Source organism: Carlito syrichta, unplaced genomic scaffold (genome assembly GCF_000164805.1).
Source record: "Carlito syrichta isolate Samal-C Ts95f unplaced genomic scaffold, Tarsius_syrichta-2.0.1 Scaffold302623, whole genome shotgun sequence".
Classification (NCBI taxonomy): Eukaryota; Metazoa; Chordata; class Mammalia; order Primates; family Tarsiidae; genus Carlito; species Carlito syrichta.
Window position 1 is genome coordinate 1,382,569 of NW_007246719.1, and position 15,131 is coordinate 1,397,699.

At 37.6% G+C, this 15,131-nt stretch overlaps 1 protein-coding gene across 2 annotated transcripts in view; it reads left to right on the forward strand.

Moving 5' to 3' along the window:
* Positions 1 to 15,131, forward strand: part of SELENOF (selenoprotein F) — a 52,048-nt gene that overhangs the window by 20,642 nt on the left and 16,275 nt on the right. For both annotated transcript variants that reach the window (XR_002481910.1, XM_008057039.2), the window contains exon 3: positions 15,032 to 15,095. Coding sequence is in view for 1 of the 2 variants with exons in the window: in XM_008057039.2 (XP_008055230.2) it covers positions 15,032 to 15,095 (64 nt within the window). In the remaining variant the exon portion in view is untranslated. The remainder of the gene's footprint in view (positions 1 to 15,031; positions 15,096 to 15,131) is intronic.

The following is a 15,131-nucleotide window of genomic DNA, read 5'->3' on the forward strand; positions in this document are numbered from 1 at the left end:
CGGGAGCAGCCACTGCACTCCAGTCTGGGCAACAGAGTGAGACTCCAACTCAAAAAAGAAGAACAAAATAATGAGTGCTGTCAGCAAAGTAAGGTAAAAGAAAATAGATATGAGATATAGCATGAACTATTAGATCTGCTGTGATAAAATTTGGAACAATACATTTTCTGTTATTCCATTTTAAGTTCCTGAATATTTGAATCTAGAGGAAATATCTTTTAACAGAATTAGTAGTATGAAAGCTTTTACTATTTACAACTGTTTGTGTGAAACAAAAATACAGTAATAGGCCAGGTGCAGTGGCTCATGACTGTAAACTCAGCACTTTGGGAGGCTGAGGCAGGAGGATCGCTTGAACCCAGGAGTTCAGGACCAGCCTGGACAACATAAAAAAAAATTAGCCAGATGTGGTAGCACATGCCTGTAGTCCTAGATACTTGGGAGGCTGAGGTGGAAGGATTGCCTGAGCGTAGGAATTGGAGGCTGTGGTGAGCTGTGATCGTGCCACTGCACTCCAGCCTGGGCAAGAGAGTGAGATTCCGATTCAAAGCAGAACAAAACACAGAAACAAGTTAAGTCAAACATAATCCTAGATTTCAAATTTCAAATTTTTGAGTTTTATCAGTGGATATAAGGAAAATACCACATATTTTATCATAATAAATGTTGCCATTTTGATTTTAAATGTTGTATGAAAGATAGCATTTGGAGAAAAAAGGTATTACTACTAAAAAAATTTTTTTGACCATTGCTGAAAGGGAGCTCTTTTTTTTTCTTTTTTTGAGTCTCACTCTGTCGCACACACTGGAGTACAGTGGCACAATCATGGCCACCCCACCTTCCTCCTCAGTCTTCCATGTAGCCGGAACTAACAGGCATATACTACCATGCCCTGCTAATTTTTGATTTATTATAGAGACAAGGCCTCACCAAGTTCCCCAATCTCGAACCCACAGTCTCAGGGAATCTACTCACCTCGGCCTCCCAAAGTGCTGGGATTACAGGCTGAGCCACCGAGCCTGGCCGGGAGCTCTATTTTCTTAGGACAAGCCTTCTTTGTTACCCCTCCCTCCTGTGCTTCCCTGCCATTGCACCCAGCATTGATCTGCCTTTTGGTATTAGACATTAGTTTGCATTTTCTATAGTTTTATATAAATGGAATCATATATTTAAAAAAAAGAAAAGAAAATTGAAGGAGACCTATATTTTAAAGTCAATTTAGAATAAAATATATTATTGGTTTTCAGACTTTTTCAGATGGTAGATCAGATGGAAGCCATATTTTTAAAACCAGAAATAACATTATAGTAGAAATTAAATTAAGCTATATGTTTGTGACATAAAAATACTTTATGAAAAAAGCAATGTGATTAAACTAATTACATTGATTTTTAGTTTTTCTACTAGCATTCCTCTATTACTTATTTATATGTTTAATCTACTACCTGGTAACAGATTTCAAAGGTTGAAGAAAAACTAGGAAGATAAAAATTGCATCAAAATATAGATAGATAGATAGATAGATAGATAGATAGATAGATAGATAGATAGATAGAGAAGAGATTTCTTTCATTTGAGTTTTGAAACATCATGTCTTATTCACAGAATGTCAATAGAAGCCTAGGCTGCCAACTACCAAATCATTCCATTACTTGTTCTGGAAAATAACCTAGCAGTTCAGGTATTTGATAAAAGGGCTTTTATTTTCACTTAAAAATCTACTTTTCAGATAGCAGGAAAGTAATAAAAATATTTGTGTTCAATATTAATCTTATTACACTAGATCTGAATAAATGGGCATAAGCAGTACAAAAATAAATGTATGACTATAATTGTATCCTCTCTATTCTCTATCCTCTACCTAGTTGGAACTGGACTGATTTTAATCTACCAGCCTTATAGAATAGTATGATCACTTTTTGTGTGTATTACACTCTGCCTTGACATTTGCATGCATTCCACAGGCCAGAGACAGCACAGAGGTAATAGTAACGTGTGTATGTCATTCTCACTTTTTTAAATCTTGAAAAACTCTTTACTGCACAGTGATGAATTATTACAAAATGAAATATTTCGGGTAGCCTGCCACCTGGGCCAAGAAATAGAGCAGGTCAAGCATCCCTTCTCTGTTTATAAGAATTTTTGAGAGAGTTATTTGTTTTTTGTTTTGTTTTGTTTGAGTTGAGTCTCACTCTGTCGCCCAGACTGGAGTGCAGTGGCATGATCACAGTTCACTGCAGCCTTGACTTTCTGGGCTCAGGTGATCCTTCTGTGTCTGCCTCCCAAGTAGCTGGAACTACAGGCACGCACCGCCACACCGGACTAAATTGTTTTACTTTTTATAGAGACGAGGTCTCACTTTGTTGCCCAGGCTGGTCTTGTACTCCTTCTAGATTCAAGCAATCTTTCCACTTAAGCCTCACAAAGTGCTGGGATGACAGATTGAGCACCACACCCAGCCTGAAGCCCCAAGTTTTTAAACCTCTGCTGTTTTACCTCTCATCTTGAAAATGTTAATAGTAATACCTCCTTCACTGAGTTAAAGTAAGAAGTTGAATGAATTAAACCTAATGAATAAAACTGGCTTTCTGACGGCCTCTTTTGCATTTATAGTTAACAGTTTTAATAATAGGATTTTGTTACTGGTTTTTATTTAAAATTATCACATCTTTATTTGTCAGCTTACCCCAGACTTTAATGACTTCATCGCATGGTGTTTTTCAAGAATATATTACCAAACTTGACTTTTAGATCCAACCAGACAGTGTTTTAAACATTTTTTTTTTTTTTTTTTTGAAGTCCAGATCTCACTCTATCTCTTAGACTGGAGTACATTGACATGTTTATGGCTCACTGCAACTTCTATATCCTGGGCTGAGATGATCATTATACCTCAACCTTTCAAATAGCTGGGACTACAGGTACATGCTACCATGCCTGGCTAATTTTTTTACTTTTTGTAGAGGCAGTGTCTCGATATGCTGTCCAGGCTGGTCTCAAATTCCCCAGCTCAAGCTTTTCTCCCACCTCGGCCTCCCAAAGTGTTGGGATTACAAGGCATGAGCCACTGCTGCCCGGCCATCACATAATTTTTCTTAATACTTATAAAAGAGCATCAGAACATTTAGTTGCTTTCAATTTGCATGGAAATTCTGTAACCAATTTCAGAGTAATTCAGAAGTCAGCTTAAACAGCATTATTCAAGACAATGGCACCTTTTAAGCTTCAGCCTGTTAGAAACAGAATGCTATTGATGTGTAAAACATAGAAGGATGAAACGGAGGTTAAGCTAACTGTGCGTGAAATTGTAGTCACTAAAGAAGTTTCACAGTTGCTTAAAATAGCTTAGCTTTTGTAGTGTGTCTGTAGCATCAGTCCACGGACCGATTTCCTCAAAGGAAACAAAAATATAGATAAATGTCTTCAACAGATCATTCTAATTATAATATAAAAACATTATTCACAAACTTTTTTTTTAAGATATGATAATGTTTGGCCACAATTCAGTATAAGTATCACTGACTCCCGAATAGCAGTAATACTAAATAGTGACAAAAATATTTAGGAAATAATAATAACCACTAACATTCATTAAGTTATTATGAAAGCACTGTTCTAATCACTTTAAGTGGATTAATTTATGTAACCTTACAGCAACTCGTAATTCCCATTATTCTCTTTATTTCATAGTTGAGCCTGAGGCAGAGAGATCTTGCCTAAGGTCATATAGGTAAATTAGTGCCTATAAGTATATATATCATGTATTTGTGTAACAAAAATTTTAAAGTTTAATTTATGGAGCTTTTTAATGGAACTGAAAATATTATTTAAATTTATCTTTATATCTGCCTTTAATATGAAAATATTGTCCATCTTCTTAGGTATTTACAAAACAGAATCAGTTCTATCTAAACATATTAAAACTTTCTACCACATTTGCAGATTGTAATAATTTAAAAGAAAATAAACCTTTAAAGTTTATTCAGACTGCTATATAACTACGTTTCCTAAGCATAGCTACCTCAGAATCAAAATAGACTTTCCATTTATACTAAATATCTTTAATATGTTAAGATAGGATCTAAAAATGTCAAAATAAAACAAAAGTCACTGTCTTTAAGGAGTAGAAAAAATTAGACTGGAAAGTGGACTGCTAGAATACAGTTAGATGATACTCTGTTGGGCTAAAACATAATATCTAATGTGATGAAGGTAACCACTAAAATAATTAAAATTAATAAAAGCTGGAAGGAGGAGGAGGGAATCAGTAGATTTCTTAAAGTAGGTATGTCATGAACTGCAGACACAACCATATTGATCTTTATGAAAGTGACCAACAGAACTAAAAGCGATTTAAAAGTTATTGAGTGGGGCTATTGCCCTGCTAAGCTGTGGTGTAGCCATGTACTCTTTGAGCCATAGCAAGGACATGTTTCCTGGCTTGGCCCCCTCCCTTATCTTGAGGAGGTGAATCTCCTCTCTCTCTCTCTCTCTCTCTCTCTCTCTCTCTCTCTCTCTCTCATTTACTTTTTAGATAAACTGTATTTTCTAATCTAAAAAAAAAAGTTATTGAGTGGAGGGTGAGAGACAGAAGAAGAGTTTCACCTCTTGTTTTATATCCTCTTGTACTTTTTTTTACTATTTCCAGGTGCATTGATTTTTGGGAAAAAAAAAAAAAAGACCATGAGATACGTGCTGTAAACAAATATACATACAAGTATATGCTATGATATCATCCAAAAGGAAGGATGGTTGACAGGTCAGGTAAATATCACCATGTGCTTATATAGGAGTTGATGCTTGTGGTAAATGGAAAATGATTACAAGAAGACCTTTCTGGCAGAAAGGATAGTTAATGTAAGGTCAGAGACAGGAGAGTCATGGCCATCTAAGATAAATCAGGTAGCTGGGTTATGATGAGAAATAACGATAAAGGTAAGCCTGGGCCAGGTAACAAAGGGCTTTTATGCCTTGATAGAGGTTGGACTTTACCCTATATGAGGGGACAACATTGAAGGACTATAACAAGTGAACTGGTATCAGATTTGGGTTTTGTTGTTGTTGTTGTTTTGGAGTTGGAGTCTCACTCTGTTTTCCTGGCTGGAGTACAGTAACACAATCATGGCCACCCCAGCGTCGACATGCTGAGCTCCGGTGATCCTCCCTCCTCAGCCTTCCAAGTAGCTGGAACTACAGGCGTGTACTATCATGCCTGGTTAATTTTTGATTTATTGTAGAAATGAGGTCTCGCCAAGTTGCCCGGGCTAGTCTCAAACCAGTGGGCTCTGGCAATCCACTCGCCTCAGCCTCCCAAATTGCTGGGATTACAGGCTGAGCCACCAAGCCCGGCCAGATTTGTATTTTAATATATTTTGTTGGTGTGAGCAGTAGTTGATAGGACAGAGGGGAATACTGTTGTCAGAAAAATAACTTACATTGCCATTTTTCAGAGGCAAGATAAAAGGACTTAAGCCACCACAGTGGCCATGAAAATGGAGAACAGATAGATTTGAAATCAATTTAGGCAGGAAATTTGTTTTATTGGATTTATTGGGCTGGATTGAAGTGGGAAAGTGACGTGTGAGTGTGCTTTCCCGTGTTCTTATTTGAGCAACTGGTAATCCAAGCACAAGAGGGCTGGGAGAGACCCCAACTAGTTACAAGATAGCCTATGGGGATGGTGGTAGGTGGAAGGAAGGGTACTTGTTAAAGGCTAAGCAAAATTTTAAATGTGTGGAATGGCCTGTTTTCTTTTTTCTAGTTTCATATTGCTGCTCTTAATTTTGCATAATAATTAAACTTTTGAATTATCATTGTTGTGTTATGTTTTTTTGAGACAGCTACAAGTTGCCCAGACTGAAGTGCAGTGGCTCAGTCATAGCTCACTGCAGCCTCAAACTCCTGGGCTTACCTTTATCATTATTTCTCCTGGACTTATGAGGTCTTCCTGCCTCAGCCTCCCAAAGTGCTAGAATTACCAGCATGAGTCACATGCCCAGCCAAGTTTTTGAATCATTATAGCTTTATTTTTGGATCTGTTTTTAAGGTTCAAATATATTAGTTACCTTCTTTAGTTTTAGTAGGGAGATACTATAAGTTGTCCTGTTTTCCTTGTTTTCAGATATTTATAATCTTAAAATGATCATATAAATTGTATTTTTCAAACATATTGCAGTGAAAAGACATTACCTGTTGATTATAGTAAATAGTTTGCTGTTTTCAAAAATATTTTTACTTTTAGTATTACCAAGGGGCTAGTTGTTTCATTTCAAAACTACTTATTGGGCAATTCCCTCGGGTCCCCTTCTGCTGTAGAAACTTTTCTGTCCTCTCAATAAATCCTGCTTTCAAAAAAATAGAAACTGCTTATTAAGGATATTCAAGTTTTGAGTGATTTTTACCAATTCTTTGGATATGTGGACCTCGGAAAATGTATTGGTCACATTCTCATTTTGTCAAGTTATTTTCTTTCATTGTGTGATATTTCCTAAGGATAAGTTCAACTGAATTAATTGTTCCCAAGTGGTGATCCTGTAACATTCTTACTTGTAACTGTAATATGCCTGTGTATGTTAATAGTGTTTCAAAGTGAAAGTCTTGTCATTATGGTCTTACCCATTTGCTCTAGGTGTATACATAAATTCTGTTAGGTGCATATACAAATCCTACTCATCATGATAATACTTAAAGAAACCTAGTTACTGTTTTTCCTCAAGTTTCATAGTTAGAATGGTCTGATCTGGAATGCATTTTCATTTTCAATTTATTTTATTTTTGTACATTTTCATCAAGCTTTTTAGTGGAACATTGATTGTATCTTTATGGAAAGATTTCCCCAGTGTATTCTTACCTTCCTTAGAGCCTAGTTTAAGTTAGGGTAGATGTTACCTAGCTTGTTTTGCAACTATTCTTCTCAGCCTCAAGGTAGGAACTAAAGATATAATACTCTAAAGATACTTTAAAAGTAAAGACATTTTAATAGTGTAGTAAAATAAATTTCTATAGTTTATACTCATTGCTTTACATTTTTTTCAGAATTCAGTAGAATGCACCCAAGAATTGAGTAGTAGCTTAATCTCAGGGGTATAATTTTGGGGAATTACATTTGCCAGCTTTGTTTGCTAAAATTATAAAACTAAATTTTTTTCCCTGATCCTTGGTATGCATCCTTTGTTCCTAAGCAAGAATGCCATCAATCAGTGGGTATGGACGTGTCAACAGATACACTGTTTGCCTTATACATTGTTAAATAATCTGCTTTGTGCCTTAAACTATGAACTCTTCACAAACGGTTACTATTACATAATCAAAAACATAGTTCTGTAATTATTTGCCCATGCATAGCTTATTGTTTCTAACACTCCAAGTACTTTAAAAAGTATCAGAAAATATGGGGATGATTTGATGCTTTTAAGGCATTGGCAAATTGGTTTAGGTAAAAACATTTTCTCTGAGAATTAGCTAGCCAAATTTTGCCAAAAATAGCTTATGTATGAACAAAGTAAAGTTGACTTTTTTTCTTTTCTTCCTCCCTTCCTTCCTCCCTCTCTTCCTTCTTTCTTTCGAAGTCTCACTTTGTCACCAGGATGGAAGGCAGTGTCACACTCTTGCCTCCCTTCCTCCTTTCTGTCGAAGTCTTAACTCTGGCACCCAGGGTGGAATACAGTGGCACACTCATGGCCACCGCAGCCTCGACCTGCTGGACTCAGGGGATCCTTCTGCCCCAGCCTTTCAAGTAGCTGGAACCACAAGCACTCGCCACCACACCCAGCTAATTTTTTTGATTTATTGTAGAGAGGAGGTCTTGCCAAGTTGTCCTGGCTGATCTCAAAACCCTGGGCTCAGGCAGTCCCCTTACCTCCGCCTCCCAAAGCGCTGGGATTACAGGCATGAGCCATCGCACCTGGCCGGTTTTAATAATTTACACCGGATTAGTGTTTGGCAAAGTGGCTCACTTAAACATTTGAGTGTATCATAAATGTGTTTTCATTGGTATCTCAAAATAATATAATGTTCATCTTTCATCATGCTATAGCCATACTTCCTTATTTTAAAATTCTGTCAGCTTATTTCAGGATACACCTTCAGTACACCTACAAAATACAGTTACTCCTCAGATCTGAATTCTGTTCAGCAGTTAAAATTTTTGCTTTTAGCCGGGCTCTGTGGCTCAGCCTGTAATCCCGCGCCTTTGGGAGGCTGAGGTGAGTGGATTGCCTGAGCCCGCGGGTTTGAGACCCACCTGGGCAACTTGGCAAGACCTCATCTCTACAATAAATCAAAATGAGCCGGGTGTGGTAGCGTGCGTCTGTAGTTCCAGCGATTTGGAAGGCTGAGGCGGAAGGATCACTGGAGCCCAGCAGGTCGAGGCTGCTGTGGCCGGGAACGGCCACTGCACTCCAGTCTGGGTGACAGAGTGAGACTCCAACTCAAAAAAAAAAAAAAAAAAAAAAATTTTTGCTTTTACTTAATCTAACAGCATTTTCTTCATATTACCCTTAATTTTCAAAATTATTATGTTAATGGTTGTATTAACTTGGTTTGAAAAACGTATTTTCATATAAATAAAACTAACAATTTTGAAGAATAAAAACCAAGTTTAATTACAGTTTTTAAAACGTTTTTTCAGTTTTTTCTTAAGGATTGATTTCTTTAATTCTAAAATTTTGCCTTTAAATAAAATAAAGAGTTTCCAAAATGAGAATATGTGGCTTGCTACAAGCAGTACCTCACAAGGAAAGAAAGAAAAATGTATGCATCATTCGTCTTGCTTTAGTCTATGCTTACTTGGTTTACCTCCTAGAATTAATTTGGTTAGTCTGTTGAGCAAAAACCTACTGTTTTATCATTTTGTGATTTTTGCCCTATTAATTCAGTACAATACAGGGTAGCGTGTTTCATCCCTGGTTGCACGTTGCAGTCATTTGGGGAGCTTTAGAAGTAGTAGTAGTAGTAATTAAAATACTGATTCCTGGATCTCACTCCCAGATACACTAATTTAGTTGATGCAGGGTGAGTTCCAGGGATGAGTAATTTTCAAAACCTTTTCAGGTAATTCTAGTTTACTGTCAGGGTTGAGAACACTGCTCTAAGATAATTTGAATTTGAAAGCCTGAGAAATTTTGGAGTGGCTATTTTAATTACTGGAGGACAATGAATGATGGTCCTGAATAGTCGGAGAACTGAAAATTCTATGAACTATGCATGAAAATTGGTTTCAGGTACACAGCTGAGCTTAGCCAATAATGTGAAAGAAAATATTATAATAGCTGTTGTTAGTTACTGAGCATCTAAAGAACCCAGGGTTTTTGTTGTTGTTGTTGTTAACTCTTTCTTTTGTTTGTTTGTTTTTGTTTTTTGTTTTTGAGGTGGAGTCTCACTCTGTCACCCAGGCTGGAGTGCAGTGGCACACTTACAGTCACCCCAGCATTGACCTGCTGGGCTCCAGCGATCCGTCCATCTCAGTCTTCCAAGTAGCCAGAACTACAGGCACACACTACCAAGCCCACCTAGTTTTTGTTTGTTTGTTTGTTTGTTTGTTTGTAGTTTATTTATTAAAGTCTCTCCAAGTTGCCCCGACTGATCTTGAACTCACGGGCTCAGGCAGTCCACTCACCTAGGCTTCCCAAAGTGCTGGGATTACAGGCTGAGCCACCAAGCCCCACCTGTTTTTAACTCTTAGAGCAACTCTGAATGTGATAGTGGTAGTAACCCTTTTATTCAAACATTAAACAGAAACTCAATGAATGACTTACCTGAGGGGGCTTGCTGCTTGTGAGTGGCCGAGCCAGAATTGGGCCACATTCCTGTTTAATTTTATAAACTAAACTCTCTTCACTGAACCATGCTATATGAAAATTTGATACTCAGGTTGAATCAGCTCTAACAATTAAATAGTTTATTACAAAATTTTCTTTTTTTTTTTTTTTTTTTTTTTTTTTTTTTTTGAGTTGGAGTCTTACTCTGTTGCCCAGGCTGGAGTGCAGTGGCACACTCATGGCCACTGCTGAGCTCAGGAGCTCCTTCCTCCTCAACTTTCTAAGTAGCTGGAACTACAGACTCACGCTACCACACCCAGCTGATTTTTTGATTTACTGTAGAATGTGGGCTCAGGCAATCCTCTCACCTCAGCCTCCCAAAGTGCTGGGATTTTGGCTGTGCGACACCGTGCCCAGCCTCAAAATGTTCTTAATGTCATGCTTCTTTAGAGCTATGGTTATTGTCACCAATAAAAATACATTATGTGCTTAGTGTTGGAAAGTGGTATAGTATTTCTGACTTGGACAAGGTCCACAGATTGTTGTTGTGACAGTTGTGGTGGTAGTGCTATGTTGCTGGCAGCAAAAGTTAGCAAATACAGCACTTTTTTTAAATTCAGAAAATTTACATAATTCACAAATGTCATCTTTGTTCAGTGTTATAAATTAGCTTATTTTGGAATCTGGTGAGAAAGGGCATAGACCAGCTTTTTGTTCTGCTATTAATCTGAACATTTTTGTAGCAACTAGTGGGACTTTAATTACAACAGAGTTGTTACCACAACAGTAAAGTTTGCCCTTTTTCTTTATGTGAAACCTCACTACAAGCCTTTACTAAAATTTTATAACGTGAGGTTGGTCAGATGGGCAAGAGAAGAAAAATCATTTATTCCAATAATAATTTGTTATCAGAGAAGCCTTTAAAAATGGCAAAGACTAATTTTAAAGTTATATGACGAAAAAAGAGCCATTTGATTTTGTTAAATGAATGGCTCTCTCCCTTCAGCACATATATATGGAGCAGCTTTGTGTCTGGTTCTGGGGGAAATTAAGATAATTTTCTCCTCACAGTCAAGTTGTAGGATATTTGTTGTACATTATGATGAAAGCAAAGTTCTACAAAAGTTTACTAGGAAAGTTCCTGAGACTAGGAAATCAACAAAAGTTTCCTGGAATAGGTCACATCTGCACTGCCTATTCATTATATAGGATGTATTTCTAGTATTTTTAATTATCATCTGGTCTGTTGTGTTACAGAGGCACACTTTCCATGAATGAGTTACGAATATGGTAGAATACTGAGTCCTGAAACAACCAAGTGGGCCTGAGGCAGGCAGGGCCCTAGAGTAGGCATGCCTGCTTATAATCAGCTTCCTCCCTTTACCCCTTTGCCCCAGAGAACATCAGAGTTCCTTCATCTGAAATCCATCAGTGGCTTCAGAGTCCATGAACAGCCTGCATTAAAGCAGAATTCTGTAAGATGCTCAAAAGAATCTGTTACCCCCAAGAACTTTAGAAATCTTGCTTCAGGCCATTCTTACTTTCTACATGCATCATGTTATAAAAAATATTGGTAACAGTGGTGTAGAGAAATACTATTATGTCAGGTGGTGGAGTCTCCACCAAGAGTTTCCAAAGATCCACAAACAAAGGTTAATAACAGGTTGTTTTTTTTTTGAGTCGGAGTCTCACTCCATCACCCAGACTGGAGTGCAGTGGCATGCACATGGCCACCCAACTGTCATCCTGCTGGGCTCAGGCGATCCTTCCACCTCAGCCTTCCAAGTAGCTGGAACTTAAGGCGCACATTATATGCCCGGCTGATTTTTTGATTTATTGTAGAGACGAGGTCTCACCAGGTTGCCCAGGCTGTTCTCGAACCTGTGGACTAAGGCAATCCTCTCACCTTGACCTCCCAAAGTGCTGGGATTATAGGCGTGAGCCACCGCACCTGGCCAATAACAGATTTTAATATGGCCTTATTTGCTTTTATTTGTGGTAAAATACACATACATAAAATTCACCATTTTTAAGTATACAGTGTGATGGCATTAAGTACATTCTCATTATTGTACAATCATGTTATCACTGTCTTTCTTCGGAATTCTTTTTTTCAGCTTCCCAAACTCTGTACCCATGAAACAGTAGCTTTTATTCCCTCCCTAAATCTCCTGACAACTACTAATTCTACTCTCTGTACCTGAATTTGATTACTCTACTTACCTCATTTAAGTGTAGTCATACAGTATTTGTCCTTTTGTGACTGCTTTCGCTTGGCAAGATGTCTTCAATTTTCATTTATATTGTAATGTGTCAGAATTTCCTTTTTAAAGCTGAATAATATTCCATTGTATATATATCACATTTGTTAATCTGTTCATCTGTTGATGGACACACAGGTTGTTCGCACCTTTTGGCTGTTTTGAATAATGTTGACATGAACATGGGTGTATAAATATCTGTTTGAGGCCTTGGTTTTGCTTCTTTTGAGTATATGCCCAGAAGTAAAGTTGCAGATCATATGGTAATTCTATTTTTAATGTTTTGAGAAACTACAATTCCATGTTCCATAGCAGCTGCACTGTCACTTTCCTAACAGCAGTGCACAAAGTCTTCGATTTCTCCACATCTCCACCATTTTTATAACAGCTGTCCTTTGATTTGCGTTTCCCTAAATGATTAGTGATGTTGAGTACCTCTTCATTAGCTTATTGTTTTTCAGGAGTTGTCTAACCAGCCAAATCTTGTTCAAAAGCAACTTATTGCTACAGAGAACTTTAGCGATTATCAGAGTCCTATGGGGAGCCAGCCCCCCAAAAGAGATTTGAGGGTCCCTGGAAGGTGGGGCAGCGTCGGCAAATATTCTGGGAGAATAGAAGGGAAGAAAGAGACTGGACTCTGTCTAGTGCAGAAGCCGATTCTGTAGTAGGGACAGACATTAAAAAAGCAAGATGGAGGCATAGATATAAAGAGGAAGAAAGAGAAAGAAAGAAAGTGGACAACTGTTCAGTGAAATGAGCAGAAGCCGTTTATTGGGAACAAACGTGAGTCTTTTATCCCAAATTTTCACATGTCAAGTCACAAGACTTTCACGTGGGCACAAAGCCAGGTAGGTGAGGGACGTCCCCCACCCACCAGGCGTTTCCTTAGGAATGAGGAAGGACAACCCCAATCAAATCACAAGAGTTTACATGAACACAAAGCCAGGTGGGTGGAGGGCATCCTCACCCACCAGGCATTTTCCTTAGGATGCGAAAGGACGATGTTAATCAAATCACAAGAGTTTACATGAGCACAAAGCCAAGTGGGGGGGGCATCCCCGCCCACCAGACGTTTCCCCCCAAGCATGAGGAAGGATAATCTTAATCAAATCACAAGAGTTTACATGAACACAAAGCCAGGTGGGGGGAGCATCCCCGCCCACCAGGCATTTTCCCCAAGCATGAGGAAGGACAATCCCAAAATTATCTCACTGTTCCTTATGCTTGGTTTACGTTCCTCAAAAGCAATACAACAGTTTTAATAGCATAAAATCCTAATTATCAATAACTTCTAAGACGTATGCATACCCAACACCTAATGACTGACTTAAATCCTAATACCTTTCTATTCTGTGCTAACTTTACCTGTACTATAAAAATACTCTTAATTGTAGGTCAGACCAGTTCCTAAAGAATGTGGCCCAGTCCAAAATGGACGCTGGGCCCTTAGGAATGTGGCCCAGCCCAAAGTTCATGCTGGGCCATTTCTGGTAACCCTAGATAACCATCTCATGCTGGAAACAGCTCTCTAAATGTATATACTAATTCTACAAATATATTTTTAAATCTTATAAAGAAGCTTGTATCACGTATAAGGCTCCCAAATGTGATCTGAGTTTGAACTGTGTTAAGTTTAAAGCCGAAACCGCAGTCTGTGAGAAGCGGGAACAATGGATCCCTAGAGTCAGCCATGCCTGTCATATACTCAAAACTTCATGCTTAGATCGTTAAAATCCCTACCAGTGGGTAATGCTAAACAACAAGGAAAGGAGGAGGGAATGGGCCTTCAGCTCCTGAACCAGCCTGGTGGTCTCAGGGTCCGCAGCCTGCCTGGATCCCTAACGCTCAGGCAGGCCTCCATGGCTGGCTCCCAACAGAGTCCTGAATCTGAAATCTGTCAGTGGTTTCAGAGAGTCTATGAACAGCCTGCATTAAAGCAAAATTCTGTAAGATTCTCAAGGATCTGTGACCTTTAAAAACTTCAAAAGTCTTGACCTAGCCTTGAATCACTAAAATGGTAAAGTCATTCTAATTTGGGGTCAAATTACAGAGACTTTTAAGTCACTATTTTGTGCTTTTCTGTATTTTCCAAGGTATTTTAAATAAACATGCATAGTGCATGTGATTTTTTAAAATTCAATAAATACTGTTTTAGAACTCTAAAAAGTAAAAATCCATCTTTATTTCTTGAGCCTCTATAAAAAACAAATTTAAAAGCTAAGAAGAAATGGATATGGTATATTCTTAATATTTCCAGCCCTGTGGTCACAGCATTTCCTAGTATATTCTGGCCCTATGAAAAGAATGAGCAGGCTTTACAGCTACAGAAACAGTGATCTTTACCATTGAATCCATCTCAACTCAATTTATTTCAATAAAATATTTACATTTGAGTTTTTTATAATAGCTTTTACTATAAAGAGAATGTGCAAGTTCTATAGCTAGAAAAGTGATATTTACCATTTAATCCATGTCAGCTGAATTTCATTAAATGAAAATATTTGCATTGAGTTATTTATAATGAGATTTTACTGCTTTTTTAATAATATCTTTACCTAGTACTTTCTATAACAATTACTTTAAAAGGTATTGAATGTTTGTTTTAATTTTAAAACATTGATGACTTAATGTTAAAAGCAACCAGAAAAATTTTAATTATCTATCTTGAATAGGTAGCTACATGCCTGTGCTCAATTTATCACCCTAAAACAACTAGGAAGATTTTGTACAGAGCTTCCTAGGACGTTTTACGTTCATTTCAAGTCTCCTTATCTCCTTTGGTATTTTTGGCTAGGTTTAAGAAAAATCCAAACAGGACATAAGTTCCTTTACCATTTATTTAGGACCTCCATGTGGAACTAGTACTATATGGGCCTATGCAGTATACAGTACTGACATTTGTTTGATCCCTGTATCAATTTAACTGTAATATTTATACTGTGAAATTGTATATTTGTTGTATGAGGACATTTAAAAATGTATAGCAATTGTTTAATCTTTTTTCTTTTATAGCTGTATGCAGGAGCTATTCTTGAAGTCTGTGGATGAAAATTGGGAAGGTTCCCTCAAGTCCAAGGTATACGAAATTCACTCCAGTAAACTCTGTTTAATC